This window comes from Saccopteryx leptura, chromosome 5 (genome assembly GCF_036850995.1).
Source record: "Saccopteryx leptura isolate mSacLep1 chromosome 5, mSacLep1_pri_phased_curated, whole genome shotgun sequence".
Lineage (NCBI taxonomy): Eukaryota > Metazoa > Chordata > Mammalia > Chiroptera > Emballonuridae > Saccopteryx > Saccopteryx leptura.
The window spans coordinates 52,845,165-52,869,443 of record NC_089507.1 but is presented as its reverse complement, the minus strand read 5'-3'; the positions used below and the strand labels follow the sequence as shown (position 1 = coordinate 52,869,443).

At 36.9% G+C, this 24,279-nt stretch overlaps 1 protein-coding gene across 1 annotated transcript; it reads left to right on the top strand.

The window, feature by feature from the left end:
• The first annotated feature begins 15,075 nt into the window (after window positions 1-15,075).
• JCHAIN (joining chain of multimeric IgA and IgM) lies at window positions 15,076-24,046 on the top strand. The gene is made up of 4 exons (XM_066386012.1): window positions 15,076-15,233; window positions 17,834-17,960; window positions 22,319-22,399; window positions 23,057-24,046. Exons 1-4 carry the CDS (start codon window positions 15,170-15,172, stop codon window positions 23,259-23,261), a joined length of 477 nt encoding a protein of 158 aa, XP_066242109.1. The 5' UTR covers window positions 15,076-15,169; the 3' UTR covers window positions 23,262-24,046.
• Window positions 24,047-24,279: the final 233 nt, after the last annotated feature.

The following is a 24,279-nucleotide window of genomic DNA, read 5'->3' as shown; positions in this document are numbered from 1 at the left end:
TTGAATATTTATATGTTATAGCCATGTTCCAGGTTTACATTTATCCTCATCAATCCCATGAAGTGTGTACTATAATCATGCTTACTGTATAGATGAAATTTAGGAAAAGAGAGGTTAAATAATTTACTAAAGTTTCTTTGAACCCAGACACTCTGACTTCAGGGCCTTTGTTCTTTGTTCAGGAGGAAGATGGTAGGTGGTATAGATGAGTCTCTTAAGACATATCTTGACAACATAAAGTATTATGTTGTTTTAGGTATTATAAATTATTAGAATATACAATATATTTAATGTTGCAAAGTTAGTTGGGAACTAATCAATTACTGTACATTTTGAGGGGGGCTAAAGTAACTTATTTGAAATTTGAGAGAGATACAAACTATTTATTATGATTATCTTGAAAGAGGGCACCAAATATTTTAAAAATAATTGACTGTATATTTCGCATAATGGACCTATACTCTTTTTTTTTGTTATTAGGGAAAACCAATAGCATGGCACTTACATATAATGTAAAAGTTGGAAGAGAAGAGTTAGAACAATGGAAATTTTATTTTCTCACCCATTTTCAGAGTCGTTATAGTTCCCTTGTTTCCTCATATCTTTTTTGGGGGGGATGCTAATTGTACTGCTCTTTATGAACCCCTCTTTGCCTAGAAAGCATTAATTTAGTATAAAATGTCATTTTATTCATATACAAAGAAAAGGAATAAAGTGCAATGTAATATGTCATCTCGTGTAAAATGATATAAAAAGATAGAAGATAAATTTATTAGCAATGAAGAAACGGTAATTTGGTGAACAGAATTGGATGATATTAATCTGGGAAGACTTACTAGCTTATTTTTAAAGGTTTTCAGATTTTTGACAAGCATTGGCAGGAAGGAAAAACAAATTTATGCTGAGGAAAAAAGACTCTGAAACAGGAATTTGCTAATCACATACAGGAAAAGGAAAGCAGACCTATTTGACTAGAGCAGAGGCCGCCCCTGAAAATAGATGAGCATTTCCTTAGAGCAGCGAGGGACTACACCACTGGAGTTCATGAGAGAGAGATTGTTTGAGAGACCTCCTGGGAACCCTGTTCACTGTTGTGTCTCTAGAGAAATTATCATGAAATCAAATGAATTTTTTGGAAATTGCCTGTTTGCAAGTTTAGGCCTGCCCAGAAGGTGGTGTGGTGATGAGAGAGAGCTCTGCATAATGGTCAAATGACTGACATGTAATATCCCAAACAGCTGTTTATGAAAAGGCCCTGCAGGTGCAAGTTTATTTAAAAACAGACCACAGCGCAGGTGCCGTTCTCCTTATAAACATCTAACCACAAAACACTACTCTAAAAGTCTATCTGGAAAGCCGTTGGAAAGAAAAATAATTCAGTTTTTTTGTTGGTCTTAATTTTTAAATTTTTAAAAAGAACTTGGAATGTAGCGTCTTCCTCATGTTTTGAGGTTTTTGTTAATTTAACTGTTGCCTCCTGATATATAAATGTAAAATTTACATACATTGGCTGGATACAGATACATATTTGAAGAAATTTCTCTATATGTGTGAAAGAAATAAGAACGGCTTTTGGTCTTGTGGGAGGTGAAATGTGCTGAAAGTTAGGCCTGTGTTCCACAGGCCTAGAATGACTACAACTGATTCTAAGATTCAAAACACACTCTAAACTTACAGAATTCAAATGGAGGAAAAATCACTCTAATAAAAAGGTTTCTGGTGTCGTCTACTATGGTTCGCCCTCCGCTCAGCTGCCGCTCCGGGGCCTTCCTCCCTGCTACTTGTTTTGTGCAGACCACGCTCTTTCCAACGCTGGGCCTTGGAATGATACTTGCTGTTTCCTTTCTTCTTGGTGGACAAGTTTGTCTGACTCTGTAGTAGGCAGAATAATATCCCTCCAAAGTATGTGCATGCTCTAATTCCTAGAACCTGTTAATCTATTACCCATTATAAAGCAGCAGAGATTTGGAGATGTGATGAAGGGTATGGGCCTGAAAATGGGCAGATTATCCTGGATTATCTGAAGGGGCTCAATGAAATCACGTGAACCCCTAAAAGCAGAGAACTTTCTCTAACTGGAAGCAGGAGAGATGAGGCAAAAGTGGGGGTCAGAGATATTTGAAGCATGAGATGGACTTGGTCTACTTTGGCTAGCTTTGAAGATCAAGGGGATCACTAGTCAGAGAATGCTGTCAGCATCTAGAAGTGGAGGACAACCTCCATCTGGTAGCAGGCAAGGGAATGGGGACCTTGGCCCTAAAACCACAAGAGACTGAATTCGGCCAACAACCGGAATGAACTTGGAAGTAGGTTCTCTCCCAGAGCCTCAGGATAAGAGCTAAGCTGGCTGGTAGCTTGGTTTCCACATTGTGAAAGTGGAGAAGAAGAATTAGCTTAGCCTACCCAGGCTTTCAGTGTACAGATTGTGAAATAATACATTTGCGTTCTTTTAAGCCACCCAGTTTGTAATTTTTTATGAGAGCATAGAAAACTAGTACGGCCTCCTTTGATTTTTTTCATTTAATCAAAATATATACATATATATTTGCATTCAATAATATTTGTATTAGTTTCAGATGTACAGCTTGGTGGTTAGACAACCATATACTTTATAAAGTGTTCTGATTTTTCAATACCCACCTGGCATCATACATAGTTTTTACAATATTATTGACTATATTCCTATTCTAGTACAAGCTTATTTTCTTAAAGAATCTTTTTCCCCATTGATTTGAGAGAGAGGAAGAAAGAGAGAGAGAAGCCTCAACTCGTAGTTCCACTTAGTTGTTCCATTTAGTTGTGCACTCATTGGTTGTGTCTCGATGTGCCCTGACTGGGGATCGAACCCCCGATCTCAGCATGCTGGAATGATGTCTGTCCACTGAGCCACCTGGCCAGGGCTACAGGCTCCTCTTCATTTGCTCCTATTTCAGCCTAGATATTACCTTTTCTGAGAGGCCTTTCGTGAGTATGTCTTCTGAAGTAGACTACTCCAACCCTAACCCAGATACTCTCTGTCACAATACATTTTCCATTTCCTTCATTGCATTGATCACAAATTGATATTTGTTTTTCTTATCGGTCTTCCCCACTAGAGCATAATCTCTGGGAAGGCAGAGCCTGATTGGTTATGGTCACTTATATCTTAGTACCAAGGTTCGACATATCAGATACATAATAGGTCTGCAACATAAATTAGTTGAAAATAGTTTTTGATTTAATAGTAAATGGGGTAACCCCAAATGAGGTAGTAGAGACTTTTTGGCAAGCCATGATATACCAACATAGTGGAATACAACTATTTCAAAGGTTAACATTGCTTCTATATCAATTCTTTGAAATTGGTATGTAAATATATACATAAGTGACAGGTACACAAAGTATTAATAGTTTGCAGAAGAAGTATAATTGTGTAAAGTACGGTGTGGTGGTTCTCTAGGGTAAGATGGGGGAGGTGTGAAGGAGGTTATAGGGGGTAAATGGTGAACACACAATATAGTGTACAGACCTGACACCTGTATAATTTTGTTATCCATTGTCACTCTAATAAATTCAGTAAAAAGGAAAAAAAAAATAAAAAGAAAGAAAGGCAGTGGGAGAGAAGCGCGGGAGGGCAGTAGTTCCAAACAGCTGGTGCTGCCCGTGCCTCTGAGCCTGGCTGCACACCTGTTGTGTGAGCGGGGCACCCGCTTCCTCTGGCTGCTTAGGGCCCGGTATAAAAAACGTGTAAAATGCATTTATGTATGCTTTAAAAAATTAGAAGTTGCCTCTTCTGTGGTGGTACAGTGAATAAAGCATCAAACTGGAACGCTGAGGTCACTGATTCAAAACCCTGGGCTTGCCTGGTCAAGGCACATATGGGAGTTAATGCTTCCGGCTCTCCACCCTTTTCTCTTTCTTTCTCCTATTCTCTCTAAAATGAATAAATAAAATCTTTAAAAAATTAGAAGTCAGTTTTGGAAATAAATTTTGTATTCTTTTTTATTTTATTTTATTTTATTTTTACAGAGGCAGAGATATACAGGGACAGACAGACAGGAACGGAGAGAGGTGAGAAGCATCAATCATCAGTTTCTCGTTGCGCGTTGTGACTTCTTAGTTGTTCATTGATTGCTTTCTCACATGTGCCTTGACCGCGGGCCTTCAGCAGACCGAGTAACCCCCTGCTGGAGCCAGCGACCTTGGGTCTAAGCTGGTGAGCTCTTTGCTCAAGCCAGATGAGCCCGCGCTCAAGCTGGCGACCTCGGGGTCTTGAACCTGGGTCCTTCCGCATCCCAGTCCGTCGCTCTATCCACTGCGCCACCACATGGTCAGGCAAATCTTGTATTCTTAATTCTGCACTTAATATTTACTAAACATTTGTTTAACCTATAGTAATAGTCAAAATGTGGGGTCATTATTTAATTCTTAACTGACTAAATACAATAGATCCAGAGTTAAGATTCTATTGTAAAAAGGAAGAGACAAGACATTCATTGTTTGGAGTGATAATTGGGCTTTATTTTTTATAATAACTCAGTTGTTTTTAATTTATTATAAATGTGCAAGTTGTAAAGGATACTATAACAAACACTCATATACTACAGTTTGGAATAAGAAATAAAGCATGAGAAATACAGTTGTAATCACTTGTATTCTCCTTAATATTATTAAACATAGCTTTAACTTTTTGTTGCCAGCGATTCTTCATAAGTTACACCTGCTTTTATGGAGCTGGAGAGAGTGCTCTCCAGGAGCTCTGGGAGGCCCCGAGCAACGAGCCAGGGTCTTTGTGTGGAGGAGTAATAGACTGCCAGTCAGATCAACCATTAGCTCACTTTTGTCACAGAAAAACTCCCTCTTTACTTTCAGTTTTTTGAGGAACCACCATACTTTCTTCCATAATGGTTGTACTACTTTACATTCCCACCAACAGTGAATGAGGGTTCCTTTTTCTCCACAGCCTCTCCAACACTTGCTATCATATCAGATCATTTACAACAAAATGGTTGGATCTTGATAAGATTATACGGAGTGAAATAAGTAAATCAGAAAAAACTAAGAACTGCATGATTCCATACATAGATGGGACATAAAAACGAGACTAAGAGACATGGACAAGAGTGTGGTGGTTGGGGGGGAGGGAGGGAGAGGGGAAGGGGGAGGAGGAGGGGCACAAAGAAAACCAGATAGAAGGTGACAGAGGACAATCTGAGTTTGGGTGATGGGTATGCAAAATAATTGAATGACAAGATAACCTGGACATGTTTTCTTTGAACATATGTATCCTGATTTATTGATGTCACCCCATTAAAATTAATAATAATTTATAAAAAATACTACCTCTTTAATCTTTGTGAATAGCTTTATGTACAGCAGATTTGTGGAACTTTGAGTGACTAGAGAATGTTTTGGGTCTTTTAGAATGTTTAAAATTAGACTGATAGCAGTTATATATTATATTGCATATATATATATACACATAAAGTGTTTTCCACTCTGAATGCTTTATCTTGCTGATCACTTTTGCTGTTAGCCTCTCTTGGCAGAGCTCTTTCCTCCAGAGCTAGCAGGATCTTCCCCCAGTTTATTTCTCAGGGTCGATTTAAAAGTTACTTTCTGTTGTCTAGTATCTCAGAGTACAGAAGAGAGAGATGTGGTGTTTATGGAGAAGATGGGAAGGCTGTCCCTGATGACCCTGTAATTCTTTTAGGAGCTATGGTTTCGGAGCTGTTTTAGGCAATACTATTCATTACCAAAACTTGTTTTTCATATAAAGTTTAAGGACAAGTTGGAACAATGAATTATTACTCTAAATGAATTTAACCCATTAAGAGGAAAATCAAGATAGTTCAGCTACATATTGGATTTAAAGCCAAGAAGTTCTTTAAAAATATCATCATCTCTTTTAAGTGTTTAAATGGCAAGATGCCAGGATATTTTATATCATGGAAGATTTTTAAAGGAAGAAATCACGTGATATTAATGATAGAGGCTAAGGAGAGATTATTTATAATTATTCATGCTATCTTTGTGGACAAAATGGAGACTTGCAGTCTGTGTGATAGTATGGTATTATATGAATTAACTTGAAATGAACGACTATACCCAAAGTGTGCTTATTAATGAATTGGTGTTAGCTTAGAAGTGGAACTTTAGAGCAGTGGTCTCCAACCTGCAGAGTTGGAGACCACTCTCTGGTACCGGTCTCTGGTACCGGTCCGCAGAGAAAGAATAAATAACTTACATTATTTCCATTTTATTTATTTTTAAGTCTGAACGATGTTTTATTTTTAAAAAATGACCAGATTCCCTCTGTTACTTAGACAAGTGTCTAAGACTCACTCTTGACTCTTGTCTCAGTCATGTGATACATTTATCCGTCCCACCCTAAAGGTCGGTCCGTGAAAATATTTTCTGACATTAAACCGGTCCATGGCCCAAAAAAGGTTGGGGACCACTGCTTTAGAGTATTCCTTAGAAGTCTATCTTCAGCACCACCACATTGAACATTTTTGTTAATGATTTAAATGAGGATTATGATGGCATACATATGAAATTTGTAGATGTTTTGAAGCTGAGAGAAATAACTAATGTGCTAGATTTCAGAATCTGTACTCATTAGGTTGTGATATTATATTGAGTTTAGCAAGATAAAACTTAGAGAGCAATGATAAATCTTATACCTAAATCTCAATTATTTAAGTTTTAAATGTGGAGAAGTTATTACTTTATAGAAACAGATTTTTAGAAAAGGGGATTTTAGTTGACTGTACACGTAATAGAAGCCAATAGTGTAAAATAGCCAAAAAGAGATACTATCATTTTAAATGCTGTTATTGAAAAATGTTACAGTTCTACAGTGTTTTGTACTTGGTCAGATAGAACTTGGATTATTGTATTCATCTGGTACTACATTTTAAAAAGCGACATTGACAATATGGAGCCTGTCCAAAAAAAATAAATAAGTAAAAAGGACTAGTATTGTTAGATGACTTAAAATTAGAGACAGTTTTCAACTTGTGAAAATGTTCCCCATTCATCCTTTATTCAATCAATATATTTTAGGCATTCCTCTGCTTGGTTCTTGGGTAAAGAGGTGAGCTACAAGACAATGCCATTCTCAAGGCGCTTCTATTCTAATGAGGAGGAGACAGATACTAAATAAACTCAATGAGAATTTCAAACAATGATAACTACTATGAAGAAAATAACATTGGGCAATGTGACAGTGACTGGTGGCTGCTTAGAATGATTAATAACCACAGACATTCTCTCTGGGGTAAAGACATTTGACTTGGGACTTGAATGATGGTGAGGGGCCAGCCATGCAAGAATGCGGAAAGTGTTCATGCAGAGGGAGTAGGTAGAGAGTACAAAGACCCTGAGCAGAAGTAGCTGCAGAGTGTGAAAGTGAGAGCTGAGGGAAGTCATGCAAGATAATAAGTTTGAATTTATTCCAAGTGTAATGAGAAGCCAATAGAAGGTTTTAAGTCACATATGGCTGACGTTCCTTTTGAAAACATTGCTGTCTCCTGAGTGGCCAGTGGCTATGAGGGGAAGACTGGATGTAGAGATACATTTGGAGCAGTGAAGAGTTTAATAAGTTTTAAGCATGAAACCGTTTATTCTCCCAGTCATTGCTTCTAAATTACCACAAGTAAATTTTCCCTTGACTTCCCTTGATGGTGTGTTAAGAAACTTCAATAATTTTGGTAGTTTTCTATTATTAAATGTCTGGTTTATTTGGTATGAACCAAAAACTTCTCTAAAAAGTAGTCTGAAACTCTAGTTCAGTCTAAAAACTTCTATTTCAAACTCACTTTTAATATCAAGTCTCTGCACCCAATTCAAAAGCAGATGGAATAACAGACAAGATTTAGCCTCCCACTTGAAACAACTAAAAAAGTGACAACATTTATAAAACAATGATTTCTAAGACATTGGACATTAGGCACTGCAGGGTAGTGATCTCTGAGGGGACCGCTGCCATTGCCCCAGCTGCTGCACTGAGGGAGTTTCTGGGCCATAGCTTCGCTGGTGACATCTGTCAGACATCTGAGGAAAATATACTGATTCCACACAAACTCCTCCAGAAAATTGAAGTGGAGGAAGCAGTTCTAAACTCATTCTATTGAGCCAGCACTATACTGATAACAAAACCAGGTATAGATAGTATAAGAAAAGAACATTCCAGACCAGTGTCCTTTATGAACCTAAATACAGAAATTCTAAGCAAAATTTTAATAAATTTATAAAAAATCTATCAACTTATAAAAAGGATATTACATCAAGGTTAAGTGGGACTTATCCCAGGAATGCAAGGTTAGTTTAACATTTAATTAATGTAATTTACCATATTAACCAACTAAAAAAGGAAAATCATATATCATATGGTTATTTCAATAGACAGGAAAAAGCATTAAAAAAAAGTACAATATCCATTTCTAATTAAAAAAAAAACACTCTCAGCAAACTTATAACAGAAAATTGCCTCAACTTTATAAAGGAAAACCTAACAGCATACTGAAATACTGAATTCTGGAGATGTGATCTTTTTTTGACAACTTAATGAAATGTAATTGATAGATAATGTACTGTATACATTTGATCCAGACAATATAATATATAAATTTGAAATATATATACTCTTCTGAATTCATAACCACCATTCAGATAAAAAAACATATTCATCCTAACCAAAAATTTCCTCGTACACACTTGAATCCTTCCCTCCCCTCCTTCTGTCTCTGTGCCTGCCTTCTTAGGCAATAACTGATCTGCTTTCTGTCACTATAGACTTGCTTACATTTTTTAGAATGATATTAAAAATATATATATATCATTTAATGTAATGTAATATGAAATTTAATATAGTATTTTAAAATATATGAGTATATATATTTATAATATATATTTAAGTATTAGATATAATTTATGGAATCATATAGTAAGTACTTTCTTTTAAATATTTTGTCTGGCTTCTTTCACTCAGAATAATAATTCTGAGATTCAACCATATTGTTGTGTGTATCAACAGTTCACTTACTTTTATTGCTGAGTAATGGATATATACCACAATTTGTTTTTCCAATTTATTTATGGATATTTAGGTTGCTTCCAGTTTTGGGCTACTAACAAATAAAGGTAGCACTTCTTCCCTTCTTCCAAGTGTCTTCTGCCTCCCCTTCAAGACAGAAAAACTCTGGATTTATTCTTTTTCTTTATTTTCCCAGCTTTATTGAAAAATAACTGGCATATAACGTTGTATAAGTTTAAATTGTGCAATGTGATGATTTGATGCACATATATATTGTGCAGTGGTTACTACAATAAGGTTAGTTACCATATCCTTCACCTCACATAATTACCATTTGGTTGTTTTTATGGTGAGGACATTAAAGCTCTACTCTTATAGCAACTTTCAAGTACAGTAGTCCTCCCTCACTGGTGGGGATACATTCCAGGACTCCCAGTGGATGCCTGAAACCTCGTTGCCCCACCCCTTACCCTCCACCCTCCGTTCCCACTGGCAACCACCTTTGTGCTTTCTGTTTCTATAAGTTCAATGTTTTAGATTCTACATATAGGTGAGAATATACACACAGTATTTCTCTTTCTCTCTCTGACTTATTTCACTTAGCACACTTCCCTCAACATTCATCCACATTGTCACAAATGGCAGGATTTCCTTACTCTTAAAAATTTTTTATTTAAATTTTATTTTTTTAAGTTACAGTTTACATTCAATATTATTTTATATTAGTTTCAGGTCTACAGCATAGTGGTTAGATAATCTTATACTTTACCAAGTGTCCCCCTGATATTTTCCAGTACCCACCTGGCACATACATAGTTAATTATAATATTATTGACTGTATTCCTATACTGTACCTTATATCTCTGTGACTGTTTTGTCACTACCAGTTTGTACTTCTTAATCCCTTTACCTTTGTCACCCAGTTCACCACCTCCCCCCTTCTGGCAGCCAACGGTCTGATCTGTGTCCATGAGTCTATTTTAATTTTGTTTATTTTTTTCTTTAGATTGCATATATATAAGAGAAATCATATGGCACTTGTTTTTCTTTGTCTGACATTATTTCATTTAGCATAATATCCTCTAGGAATGCAGGTTGGTGCAGCAACTATGGAAAACAGTATGCAAGGTCCTTAAAAAATAAAAAATGGAGCTGCCTTATGACCCAGTGATTCTCCTTTGGGGTATATATTTGATGAAGCCCAAAACACTAATTCAAAAGAATATATGCACCCCTATGTTAATTGCAACATTATTTACAATAGCCAAAATAGGGAAGCAACCCAAGTGCCCATCAATACACGAGAGGATAAAAAAGTGGTGGCACATATATGCAGTGGAATAGTCCCTGACCATAAAAAAGAATGAAGTCTTCCCTTCTTTTTTATAGCCAAAAAATATTCTACACACACACACACACACACACACACACACACACACACACACACACACACACTTTCTTTATCCTTTCTTCTGTCCATGACACTCAGGTTGTTTCCATGTCTTGGCTATTGTGAATAATGCTACAGTGAACGTGGGACTGCAGATATCTTTTTGAGATAGTGATTTAATTTCCTTTAGATATACACCTAAAAATGGGATTGTTGGATCATATGTTACTTCTGTTTCTAATTTTTTGAAAAGCCTTTCTACTGCCTCCACAGTGGCACACTGTTCAGGGCACCCTTTTCTCTGCATCCTTCCCAGTGTTTGTCATCTCCTGACTCTTTTATAGCAGCCAGTCTAACAGTGTGAAGTCACATCTCATTTTGGATTGATTTGCATTTCCTGGATGATTAGTGATCTTGAGTACCTTTTCATTTACTTTTTGGCTATTTGTATTCCTTCTTTAGAGAAATGTTTAAATAAATTTTTTTCTACTTAGTTGTGTATCTTGTTATTTTATGTATTAAGATTTCATCAGACATATGGTTTGCAAATTTTTCTCCCATTCCATAAGTTGCATTTTTATTTTTTGATTGCTTCTTCTTCTTTTGATGTGCAGAAGCATTTTAGTTTAATTTAGTCCCAGTTGTTGAGTTTTGTTTTTTTTGCTTATGCTTCTTATGTTATAACTGAAACATCAGTGCCAAGACCCATATCAAGGAACTTTTCCCTGTTGTTTTTTTTTTCCCTCCTAGGAGTTTTATGGTTTCAGGTCTTACATTTAAGTCTTTAATCCATTTCAAATTAATTTTTGTGAGTGATATAAGACAGGGCTCCAATTTTATTCTTTTGCATGTGACTATCCAATTTTCCCAATACCTTTTATTGAAGAGACTATTCTTACCCCATTGAGTACAGAATTCTCCTCTCCTTGTCAAATACTAGCTTGGGAGAGGTGGGGAGGTGGTTGATGGCAGTGAGTTGCATTCTGTTGCTTCTTGGTAAGCCCTGGAGGAAGTGTTTGACTCTCTTTAGAATTTGGGGTACTTAGCTGTTGTTATTTGTTAGCTGGGAGTCCTGGTTGCCAATGCCCGGACAAAGGAAAAAATCACTTTTTATTACTGAACCTATTGTAGAGTCTGAAAAAGAGATGAAGGCTTGGACAGGAATGGCGGTGAAAATAATGGAGAAAGTCAGATAAGTTTGGGATTTACTTCGGAAATAAAAGCAACAGGACGTGATGGTAAATTGAATATGGGAGAGAGGAAAAAAGGAACCAAAGAAGAGCTTTTTGGCTTGAGCCGCCAGGTAGGTGCCATCGACTGAGGAGGACTAAAGACAGAAAGTGACTGGGATAGTAAGTAGTGTGAGGGTGGCTTGGCCATCAGGAGTGCTGATTGGCCTGGTTCTGTATTAGATACCTGTTTGGCAGCCACGTGTGTATATTAAACAGAAAGTTGGATAGGAGTTTGTACCTCAGCGGGCAAGGGAAAGTCTAGAATTATCCACTTGAAAGTCACAGCATGTCCTAAAAGCAAAGCCATGAGATCAGATAAAATTAATTAGGGAGAGGGTGAGAGAAAAAAGAAGGCTGAGGATGGAGGAGAATTCAGTGAGAGACCTCAGAGTCGCCAAAGAGAAGAGGATAACAAGAGTGCATTCTGTGTACCAGAGAGGATAGTCATTGTCATGCTTTGAGTATCCCAGATATAATAAGCTGTGCCAGAGGAAGTGCAGCGCTGACCTATTCCAGGTGTTTTGTTTTTTTTTTTTGTATTTTTCTGAAGCTGGAAACGGGGAGAGACAGTCAGACAGACTCCCGCATGCGCCGGACCGGGATCCACCCGGCACGCCCACCAGGGGCGATGCTCTGCCCACCAGGGGGCGATGCTCTGCCCCTCTGGGGGTCGCTCTGCCGCGACCAGAGCCACTCTAGCGCCTGGGGCAGAGGCCAAGGAGCCATCCCCAGCGCCCGGGCCATCTTTGCTCCAATGGAGCCTTGGCTGCGGGAGGGGAAGAGATAGACAGAGAGGAAGGAGGGGGGGGGTGGAGAAGCAAATGGGCGCTTCTCCTATGTGCCCTGGCCGGGAATCGAACCCGGATCCCCTGCACGCCAGGCCGACGATCTACCGCTGAGCCAACTGGCCAAGGCCTCCAGGTGGTTTTTAAACAAATGCTGAACTCAGACTGTTTGCTATATAGAAAATTGAAACAAAACTTGAGTGGAAGAAAAGGTGAGACTAAATTAATTCAAGACCTCTTCCATCCAGATGAATCTATCACTGAACCTCTTACTGTAAGAATCCTTTGTATGGATGTAGAAAAATAAACCTTTTCTCTTCTTGTGCGCACGCCTGCACGAGAGAGACAGACAGGAAGGGAGAGAGATGAGAAGATCAGCTCATAGTTGCAGTTCCTTAGTTGTTCATTGATTGTTTCTCATATGTGCCTTCACCGGGGCTCCAGATGAGCCACTGACCCCTTGCTCAAGCCGGTGACCCTGTGCTCAAGCCAGATGAGCCTGTGCTCAAGCCAGCAACCTTGGAGTTTTTAACCCGGGTCCTCAACGTCCCAGGCCAATGTTTTATCCACTGCACCACTGCCTGGTCAAGTGAAAAATAAACCTTTTTTAGTGGAAAATATAGAACATGTAGCTAAACTCTCAATTACTCTGGCTTCTAGTCTACTAGTTTTCAAATTTTAGTGTGCATAAAAATCACCTGGCTGGGTTTTAAATACTACATATTCTGAGATGACATCTCCAGACATTCTGATTGGGTGTAGCCAGGAAACCCTTATTGTGCCTACAGTCCCTGTGACTGTAGGGAAGAGGATCTCTGGACCACCCTTAGCAAAACACTGGTCCTGATACTGTATCACAAGTCTGGGCACCTCTTCTGGCAGCCAGAGTACCCTTGGATCTCCATACCTTATTCTATTCAAATAACTTCTTAGATGCATAGTTTACATAATAGAAATGAAAAAAATCTTTAAGATGGAAAAAATATAAACATCAGATATAGAGTTTATCTTTAGGTTTTATATATCCAATAGTCTTTGCTTTTATAGATAAATAAGCTTTGGGGGAAGCTTTCATTTGTCCCCAGGAATTTATCCAGTTGTTTTGGGGAGGCAGTCTAATCTTGAGTTTATTTTCAAGGAAATAATTTTTTAAAAAGTATCAAGCTAACTTCTGATCACTCTTTTTCAGAGTGATGGAATACACCAGTTATTTAGAAACTACCACTAGTGATGAGGAGCTCGTCAGTGGTCAGCATTTGCTTGCCCATCCTGACCACATAACTAAAATAATGTGCTTTCAGATCTGTTTCTTTTTCTAGTAGGTATGATTGTTCATGTGAGTCCAGTATATTTTCTTAACCCCAGATACTTTATGAATGCTATGATAGTGGAAATTATAATGAAAGTAAAGTCTGACAGTATATAATATTGTGTGTTCCAGAACCTGACACTTTGTTGTTGCTGGACTTTCAATGAGTACTAATGGAAGGAGAGCAGTTATATGCTAGACTCCAGCAGAGGTCCCCAAACTTTTTACACAGGGGGCCAGTTCACTGTCCCTCAGACCGTTGGAGGGCCGCCACATACAGTGCTCCTCTCACTGACCACCAATGAAAGAGGTGCCCCTTCCGGGAGTGTGGCGGGGGGCCGGATAAATGGCCTCAGGGGGCCACATGCGGCCCGCGGGCTGTAGTTTGGGGACGCCTGCTCCAGAGCTTTCATTCCGCTGTTTTCTACTGCCAGCTATGAAATCTGCCTGCGTCCTTAGGATCCCGAAGCATTTCTGTGGTACCTCTCAAAATTCTAGGAGACCCTTAATAAATTAGAGAACAAAGAACCAAAAGTAGTAATAACATAGATTTGATGTTGCGTGTAAATGTAACCAACATATTCTTGGAAGAAATCTAAGAGACAGAAAATTCTAGCATGTTGAGGTAGTGGTAGTGGTGGTGTGGGGGTAGGCAGACACTTTGTCCAAAAGCTTAGATTTTTGTTTTTTGCATTAATTCATAAAAAAAAATTACAAGAAATACTACAGTGATTCTGTTTCCTGTTGAGGCATCTAAAATGAAAATCATTTCATGGGCTTACAAATTCTGGAAGGTGTTATTAGATGAGCAAATACAAGGTCTGTCTTAATGCTATCAAATTAAAATGTGACAACTGATATACCTAGTTCCACCTGTTTCTAATTGCAATTCTACCTTTAAGCTTATAAAATAACTGAAAGTAATAAGAATATGTATAATATGTGATATGTTATATAGCTTGGTTAATTAAGGACTAGAGGAAATAATTGACATAAGGTGCAATTGGAACCTTAGGAAGCTTTAATTCATCTATCCTCCTTTATTTATTGTTCCAAGCACAACAGATGTCATACATATTAGAAAACTTTGTCTAGGTAATAAAGTTGAAAACCCTATTTAAACATTCTTAATGGACCCCTACCTTGAAATTATTATTAGTCTTCTGCTTTAGTTATACAGAGTCAAAGCATAGTTTTTGGGGGATGCTTTGGAAGAAAATAGGTAAATTGGAGCCATATATTTCTTTCCACTGCACTATTAGCAGTATTAAAATTTCAGACTCCAACCGCAGTTTTGATTGGTTTTAGTCTGTTAGCTGCCTGGAGCGTTATTTTAAGAAAGCAGAAGCACCATCATTTGCACGCTCCTTATAGACCACACACCTTAACTCTGACATTTTTAGCTCCAGTTTTCACAAAAGAAGTGAAGACAAGATGAAGAAGCATTTGCTTTTCTGGGGAGTTCTGGCCATTTTCACTAAGGCTGTTCTTGTGACAGGTATGTGCTATTTTGAAAATAAATCTGGATAAAAGGAAAACTGTAACACAGATCTATTCTTCAGATTTAAACATTAATGTATGTTCTTTGGTTGGCTAGCTAGCTGGTTACTTTTTTTCTAACATGCCTTAATCTTTATATGGGCAGTGATCTTTATGCAGACAAGATGCATTAGAATTCTTTTTATTTCTTTTCTTTTCTCTTACTTGTCTGCCTTCTATAATCTAGAGAATAAGAATATATATATATATTTCTGGGTAAGTATTGATAGCTTTACTTATATGAATATCCATATTGAATCTTGAAAATCAGTATTCAGGAAAAATGAAGTAATAATTACTGTAATACAACATAGAACACATTGGGATATTATTTCTCCAGATAGACTAGTATTAGTTCTAAAAATTTTCCTGGATATGAGCCTACAGATTTATTATGACCCTTTAACAATGTTTAATGGTCTACAGGACGTATAACTTGATGGCTATATTTCAGGTATTTTGTTTATTAACCCTTCAAAGGACTAGAAAATGGAATATATTCTGAATATAGAACTGCCATTCATCTAGAAGGGCACATGAATTAGAAGTGATTTAATTTGGCTGGATTGTTTTTAATACTTACTGAGCTTATTATTCTTATTTGAAAACTGAGTATGATATGATTAAGAAGAATCATTTAAAATATATTTTATACTAATTTAGCATTAAGAATAACAAATTTTAAATAATATTTACAATGTGAAGATAGTAGTAAAATATGTATAGTATATGTATTCATACATATGTTTATATAAGTAGACAAACACACATGTATACATATATGAGCTATCATTTATTAAGCACATTTTATGTTCTAGGCATTATGTTGACTACTTTACATATACTATCTATTTAATTCTTACAACAACCATTTAAGGATTGCTACTGTTATAATTTCTGACATATAGTTGAACCCATTGAGACTTAGGCCAAATATTTTACCTAAGGTCACACAGAAAGCACATAGTAGGTAGAACCCAGGCCCTCTGATCCTATAGCCCATACTCCTAACTACTATCATATAAATATTTTGCCTGTGTAAGAGAATCACCTTTTAGTAAGTTAACTATGTTCATATATAGTATGTGTTATGAAATCTATTTTCTTATTTGTTTGAATTGAATTAAATTTAATGTGATAACTATTTATTGAGTACCTACTAGGTCTCAGGTGCTCCTGGAATAACATAATAGAAAATAAATGATATGTTATAAATAAAATATAGATATATTCTATTTAAGACTTAATTGTCAAGTCACATACTTGATTCAATTTGGGGGGGCCAGGCATTGCTGGCTCATTTATTTTTTATTGAGAAAAACATTTAAGTCATGAATACAGCTGTAGAGAAGAGGATATCATTTTAGTTATTTTACTTTTCAAAATGTTAAGATGAGTTATATGATTGTCTTGAGTTGACTTCATAATGCTTCTTCTCCAATACCGTACAGAGTTTCATCAGAAGATTTATTAAGAAGTTATGAATAATGACATAATAATGCATTATAAAGCACTTCAAACAATTATAAGTACAATAACAATGATCTTAAAATGTTTTTGTAATGACTTTAATTATTAAGACTGAAATACTGCAATTAGATCTTCTCTGTTCTGGTATTATTTCCACAATAATTAGACTGCCAGTAACAGTGATATCTATCGCAGTCACTTATCCTTTATAACTTGAATTTATGTGCTATTTTTTTTTCAGTTGTGGCTTGATGGGAGAAAATTTTAAAGGTTGCTTTAGCTAAAATTATAGGAATAAAAAGATATTTATCATTATTATTTAATTAACATTATTAAATAAAGCTGTTATTAACTTTCCAAATATCTGTTAACTGATCTAAATCCAGATATTAATAAACTTTATTCTTCACACTTACCAGACCTCTTTGTCTAATACTCAGATTAGACAGTAAAGGTTGACACTCGGAGGTAATGCTTTCATGATCATCTGTGTATTCATTCATTTATAATTTTCTTTTTGCATTCATACATATTAAATTAAATAGAGATTGTACTTCTCAATATTTTCTGAATTGTTTTTGATTATAACACTTTACATGTATACATACTACAGCTTTTAAAATAAATCTTATAAGAAACATTAATATAGCACCTGTTTTTAAATTTTTTAAAATATTTTTCCCCAAAGTGAGAAGCAAGGAGGCAGACAGACAGACTCCCGCATGCGCCCGACCGGGATCCACCCAGCATGACCACCAGGGGGCGATGCTATGCCCATCTGGGGCGTTGCTCCTTTGCAAATGGAGCCATCCTCAGCACCTAGGCCAACTTTGCTCCAGTGGAGCGTTGCTGCAGGAGGGAAAGAGACAGATAGAGAGAAAGGAGAGGGGGAAAGGTGGAGAACCAGATGGGCGCTTCTCCTGAGTGCCCTGGCCAGAAATCGAACCGGGGACTTCCACATGCCGGGCAGATGCTCTATAGCACATATTCTTTTATTTGATTGAATCATTATATTATAATAACCTGATTTATTTGAAAAGGAAGACTATAATTAAGTTTAAGAGTGTTTAATACATTTTATCTTTCAAGCCCAAGACAAAGAGGAAGTGACTGTTCTTGCTGACAACAAATGTAAGTGTGCCCGCGTTACTTCCAGGATCATCCCTTCTCCCGAAAATCCTGGTGAAGACATTGTGGAGAGAAACATCAGAATTATGTACGTGGTACTCTATATTTCATCTTTCTGTGTTGTAAGCGGAGATACTAGCTATTGTTTGCATGTAATGCTTGTGTCTTTGCTCCTGTTTTTGATGGGTAGCACCTGACATGAGGTTGAATCTGGTTAATGGGCTTGAGACAATTATGTACAAGTTGGGAGTAGGAACAAGGTTTCACATTGCCTAAAACCAGTCATAAACCAGCCAGCTAGATCAAATGATTAGAGCTGAAGGTTTAGATCTAGTCATCAGCATGCCTGGTTTAGATGGAGCTATTTCCATTTGAATCAGAACTTTTAGTTGCTCTTGATCAGTTCAAACTGAAACATGAGATAACACTAAAAGTCTTACTTTGTACCATATCTGGACTACAGAGTATTTTACATAGTACTTAGCAGTCTGTGTAAAGGTATAGACTAATCAAATTGGCTAATTTGATTTAGTCTTCAATTGTACATTGGACTTCAGGAATTCATTTCATTTTACACGCAGTCCAAATTATAAACTAGGATGTTCAATAGCCAAAGTACTAGTAATATTTAAGAAATGAGATTTCTCTTGGATCCAATCAGTAAAGTGAGCACTTTTGCCTGAACAGTTTCCCTGCAATCTAGTACCTCTTATTGGAACAATGTAGCATTCAATTCCATCTAATCAGTGGGAGAGGAATATAATGTGTTTAAAATTTTGTTTCAAGTTCTGGTTGGGTCACTTAACAATTATGTGCTCTTGTATGCAAGTTATTTATCTCTTCTAAACTTTGTCTTTAAATAGGGGGAAAATAATATATATTTCATAGGGCTATTATAAAGATAAATTGAGATCTATCCCTTTTAGAGAATGCATCGTTCCTGGCATATTTTCAAAAAGTATTTGCTGTTATTTATCCAGCTAACCTACATGCCAGTTTTCATTATGTCACTATACTTCTTAAAATACCTTTGCTGATTTACCCAACCTCGTTAAATGCCTCGGCATTTGAACATAACTCTCAGGCTCTTCTCTTGACTTTTCTTCACCTTATGTTTGAAAATCCAGGAATATTGTAGTGTCCCTGTTTTTCCACGCTCACTGTGCTCTCTTCCTCTTCTATTTTTGCATATGTTATTCCTCTGCTGAAGAACCTTTTCTCCTGACCCTCTTAGCCTGATTGACTTCTCACCCTGCAGGTTTTAGCTCAGATATGTCTTCCTCTAGCAGGTTTTCTCTGACCATTCAGACTGTAAACCACTCAGCTCCCTATTAGAGATAGAAAAATTGGAGAAGCATGTAACTTGAAGGGATAGCACTCCTCATGATATTGGCACCTAAACCATGTTGAAGATGAGGCACAATCTTTTGTTTAAATCTTCAGAATTTTTAAATGGCACTCCATGTTTCTCTAATTCATTTTTTTCTTTTATGACTATTCTTTTTATGATATTATATTGTTTTCTGAATTCAGATAATTCAGTTACTGCATCTACTTTGCCTGCTATCTATTAATGGTTCTCTGATCTCCTTTCTGAAAGTTCTGTTATTGCATGTCATTATGGCATTATTCCCAACTCCATCACTTACTAATGATGTGACTTCTGGCAAGTTTCTTAACTAATTTGAGCCTGTTTCCTATATTACAAAAAAGGAATAATGGTATGTTGATATACAAATATGCTTTATCAGGTTATGAGGATTAAATGTGATCATGGGTAAAAGCGTCTAGAATAGTGTTTATTTGTCCCATAGCAGACATTAATACATGTTTATATTCCCTTATCTTTATTAATATTTAAAGGCTTTTCTGATATTAGTAGAGCCTTTCAATATAATAAAGAATAGATCCAGGCCCCGGCTGGTTGGCTCAGTGGATGAAGCGTTGACCCATGGGCTAGAGGTCACGGGTCCCACCCCCACCCCACCCCACCCCACCCCCATCCTGGTCAGGGCACGTATGAGAAGTGATCAATGAGTGCACAACTATATGGAACAACTAAGTGGAACAACGATTGATGCCTCTCTGTCTTTCCTTCTCTCCCCTCAAATCAATGGAAAAAAAAATTTTTTTAAGAAAAAGAATAGATCCATTCATTCATTCTACAAACATTTATTAAGTGCTACTGAATGCCACTGAGGATTAGAGTTGGAGACCACTGGAGAATTTACAGTTGACTAGGGAGCTATAAATAGTTAAAAAGTCAATTGTAATAAAGTATTGTGAATGCTTTGACAAGAATAGGCATAGGATGTTAGAACAAACCCGGTCCAATCCTGGGGCAGGTGGAGAGTGGCAGAGGAGGCAGGAAAGAATGTCCGGAGGAAGTGGCGGGAGCGGATGATGGCTGTCAGCTGGCTACACGGGAGTTACCTGGGGAGGCGTGTGGGGAGTGACAGGGTTCCCGGGCGAGCTAGATCATTGTAGGAAAAGGAAACCGTTGCTGAGAGGATTGGGTGAGATCATCTTGTAACGTGTTTAGCATAGTACCAGGCACACTGCAAACCATAAATGTTAGAACTGTTACTGTTTTTGTTGCTAAGACTCGGAGATGCTCAAAGCATGGATAATTTGTGGAATTGCAAGCTGGCATGCAGTGTAAAGGGGGTGACATGCTGAGCAACAAGGCTGGAGAGTGAAAGGCATTAATTAGGACACCCTGTTATTTGTGGGGAGACACTGTAGGCTTTAAGCAGAGAAGGAAATTAGGCTTGTATTTTATTTTTTATTTATTTTAATTTTTACTAGGGTGACATCAATAAATCAGGGTACATATGTTCAAAGAAAACATGTCCAGGTTATCTTGTCGATCAATTATGTTGCATACCCATCACCCAAAGTCAGATTGTCCTCTGTCACCTTCTATCTAGTTTTCTTTGTGCCTCTCCCTCTCCCCTTTCCTCCCCCCCCCGCCCCCGTAACCACCACACTCTTGTCCATGTTTCTTAGTCTCGTTTTTATGTCCCACCTACGTATGGAATCATGCAGTTCTCGTTTTTTTCTGATTTACTTATTTCACTCTGTATAATTTTATCAAGATCCCACCATTTTGCTGTAAATGATCCGATATCATCATTTCAAATGGCTGAGTAGTATTCCATAGCATATATGTGCCACATCTTCTTTATCCAGTCTTCTGTTGGAGAGATTTTTGATTGTTTCCATGTCTTGGCCACTGTGAACAATGCTGCAGTGAACATGGGGCTGCATATGTCTTTACGTATCAATGTTTCTGAGTTTTTGGGGTATATACCTAGTAGAGGGATTGCTGGGTCATAAGGTAGTTCTATTTTCAGTTTTTTGAGGAACCAAGATACTTTCTTCCATAATGGTTGTACTACTTTACATACCCACCAACAGTGAATGAGGGTTCCTTTTTCTCCATAGGCTTGTATTTTAGAAAGGCCGTTTTGGCGATAATGTGCTCATGCATTGGAGGGGCCGAGATTGAAGGGAGGGTATTGCCGGAAGTGGTGGTGTCCTGAACCAGGAGGGTGGATTTCACAGCTGCAAAAAGTGAGAATCAGTTGAACTCTGAGATGGATTAAAAACACATTTTAAGAGAAAGGGAGGACTCAGGAATGGTATGTAAGTTTTTGCTTGGATATTTATAGGGGTATTATTGCCAAACACTGAGTTAGGAAACAAATTTTTCTTGGATGGTATCTTTTTGGTAGGGACGAGTGCACGTGAGGAGGATAATGACATAGAGGAAAAAGAGTAGAAGTTAATGATATTACCTGAACTAGTTGATAAGCATTATCTGATTTCTCGTGGAAATGACCGATCAAGAGATTTGAATTCCAGCTACAGCTTTACTACTTTGTAGTTGTGTGATCTTGGATAGGTTTCTAACTTCTCTGATTTATAATTCACGCATCTCAGAAATGTGTGTAATATTCACATCTGTCCTTTGATTCCATGTGCCACACGTCCAGTGAGGCACTAGAAATACCTCAATGGTTTTGCCTCAAGAAATTTACATAGTGTAGGGAAGCAACTGCTCTGTAGACAAATGACTATGACATGGCGCTTGTTATAATACAGATATATGAACTGTAGTGAGATACAGAGGAAGGAATTTATTGAGAGGTGGAGAGGGGGTCAAAGTAATCATCACAGGGAGGGTAAAACTTGAGCTGATTGTTAAAGGGAAATGGGGAATTGCCTATTAAACAGAGATCATTGACAGAGGAGTTGTGAGGTTTATTTAGAATGGAAAATGCTTAAAATATAGTAATAGTATCACTATGGAGTGCTTATGGATTGCTAAATGTACTAAATGTCCTGATGAAAGAGTAAGTGCTGTCCTGGCAATCTGTTACCAAAAAATAGCAGTATCTGTTAGTTTTATTATTTTGATTTGCTGTTTCTTTTTTTTTTTAGTGTCCCTCTGACCAACAGGGAGAATATTTCTGATCCCACGTCACCAATGAGAACCAAATTTGTGTACCATTTGTCCGACCTGTAAGAGACTTTCCTTCATACTAATACATATATACAAATTAATAACTTTTAAAAATTAGGTTGTTAGTAAGAATGTTTTAGTAGATATGTTGGGGTGTAAACATTTACCAATATAATTTGAACTTTTGAGTACACTAATGCCTATGTTAGTTATTAGGTATCATCAAACTTTATCACAGATATAAGTTAAGTATAAATTTATTCTAAAGAAGAAACTTTTACCATTGGTACAGGAAGGGCCAGTTTGTCTTAATAGCTCAGTAATTGGATTTCAGACATATTAACATACAGGTGTTTTTCTTTGGAAACTGTAGAATCCAATATAAGCAATTTAAAAAAAGTTCTTCCTTTGCCAATATAAATAACTTGTTTACTCCTAGTACACAGTTGGTAATAAATCTAACAGAGAAGTTGCTGTATAGTGTAGGCTAAACATATTTTATTTGTAATGTTGCTTACTTTTGACTCAGTTTTATAGTAAAGGTTAAACACATGCCATACGCTATTCTGTATTGTAGAGCAGCTGACCTCTACCAGGAGTCACGTTCTGCCCACTGTCAGGTCAGAGCTGCAGGGCAGACTGAGTCTGGATGACATGTACTGTCACGGAGATGCTGCCGCATGGGGGATTGTCTAATGCACATATTTGTGTTTCAGCTGTAAAAAATGTGAGCCTACAGAAGTGGAACTGGAAAATCAAGTATTTACTGTCTCCCAGAGCAATATCTGTGATGAGGACAATGAGGTCTGCTACACTTATGACAGAAACAAGTGTTATACCAACAGGATCCCCTTCTCGTATGACGGCAAGATCATAATGGTGGAATCAGCTCTGACCCCGGAATCCTGCTACCCTGACTAATTGAAGTCCTTGCGGACCTCACAGCTCCTTATCTTGAAAGGCTCTCCATTTTGATCCAGAAAATCAATAAATTGAATACCAACAAATTTGAAACCATACATTATTTTGATAATGTAAAACTCCCCCCACTTCAAGTAATTGAAATAGTAACAATGTTATTTTTCTCAAGTAATTACTTCGCAACTTGAAGTATTGTATGTTTACATTCTAAATATTGAATCTCTTACATATCTTTGCATGAAATATGTTCTTAAGAATATAATTTCTAACATTTAAAGTAATATGTAAGGGGAGAAAATAAAGCTCAAGGTTAAAAATCAGGATACAGAATTAAATTTCGTTTTTCTTTTTGCTTTGCCTTGGAGAGCCAGAGCTTTTGTGCACATTCTAGGTTATTCTCTTTAAAAAGAGTAAAACTGTGCAGAGAAAGCAATATGTAAACACAGGTCAACTATAGGTCTCCATTAGAAAAATTATTGGAAAACCTGTTTTAGAAATATTATAAAAGTAACTAAAATGAGATCTAACTTTATTGTTTATGAAATCAGTGAGCTGAAAGTGACATCATGAAATTCATAATTGAAAACATGTTTTGACACAAACAGATTCGGTAGCAGATTTGGACACAGATTTTTTTTAAATAAAATTACTTTCTTTGGATAATCAAGATAGTATGAAATTGCAATTGGAAATCATCAATGTTGTAATTAAATTTAACAAAATGTATATTCCAAAATATGTATTCTCTGGCACAGTTTGAACAATTAAATAGATTCTTAAGCATATACCTGTGTGAAATGATTTATTAGAAAAAAAGTTTGTGTTACCTTTGTTGTATGTAAGTTAAATATAATTTATTACTTTTGAATAGTTTGTAAGTACGATATAATCATACATGAATCACTGAATTCATACATGTACATATCTGAGGTAGCTTTGTGATTTAAAACTAAACTGAAATAAAAAGACAAGGGCCCTCCCAACAAACACAGTGTTCATGATTTTAGTTAACATCTAT

Coding starts and splice junctions, on each gene's coding strand:
- JCHAIN (XM_066386012.1), top strand. CDS start 15,170: ATGAAGAAGCATTTGCTTTTCTGGGGAGTTCTGGCCATTTTCACTAAG. Junction 15,234..17,833: donor TAAGGCTGTTCTTGTGACAG/GTATGTGCTATT, acceptor TTATCTTTCAAG/CCCAAGACAAAGAGGAAGTG. Junction 22,400..23,056: donor GTGTACCATTTGTCCGACCT/GTAAGAGACTTT, acceptor TTTGTGTTTCAG/CTGTAAAAAATGTGAGCCTA.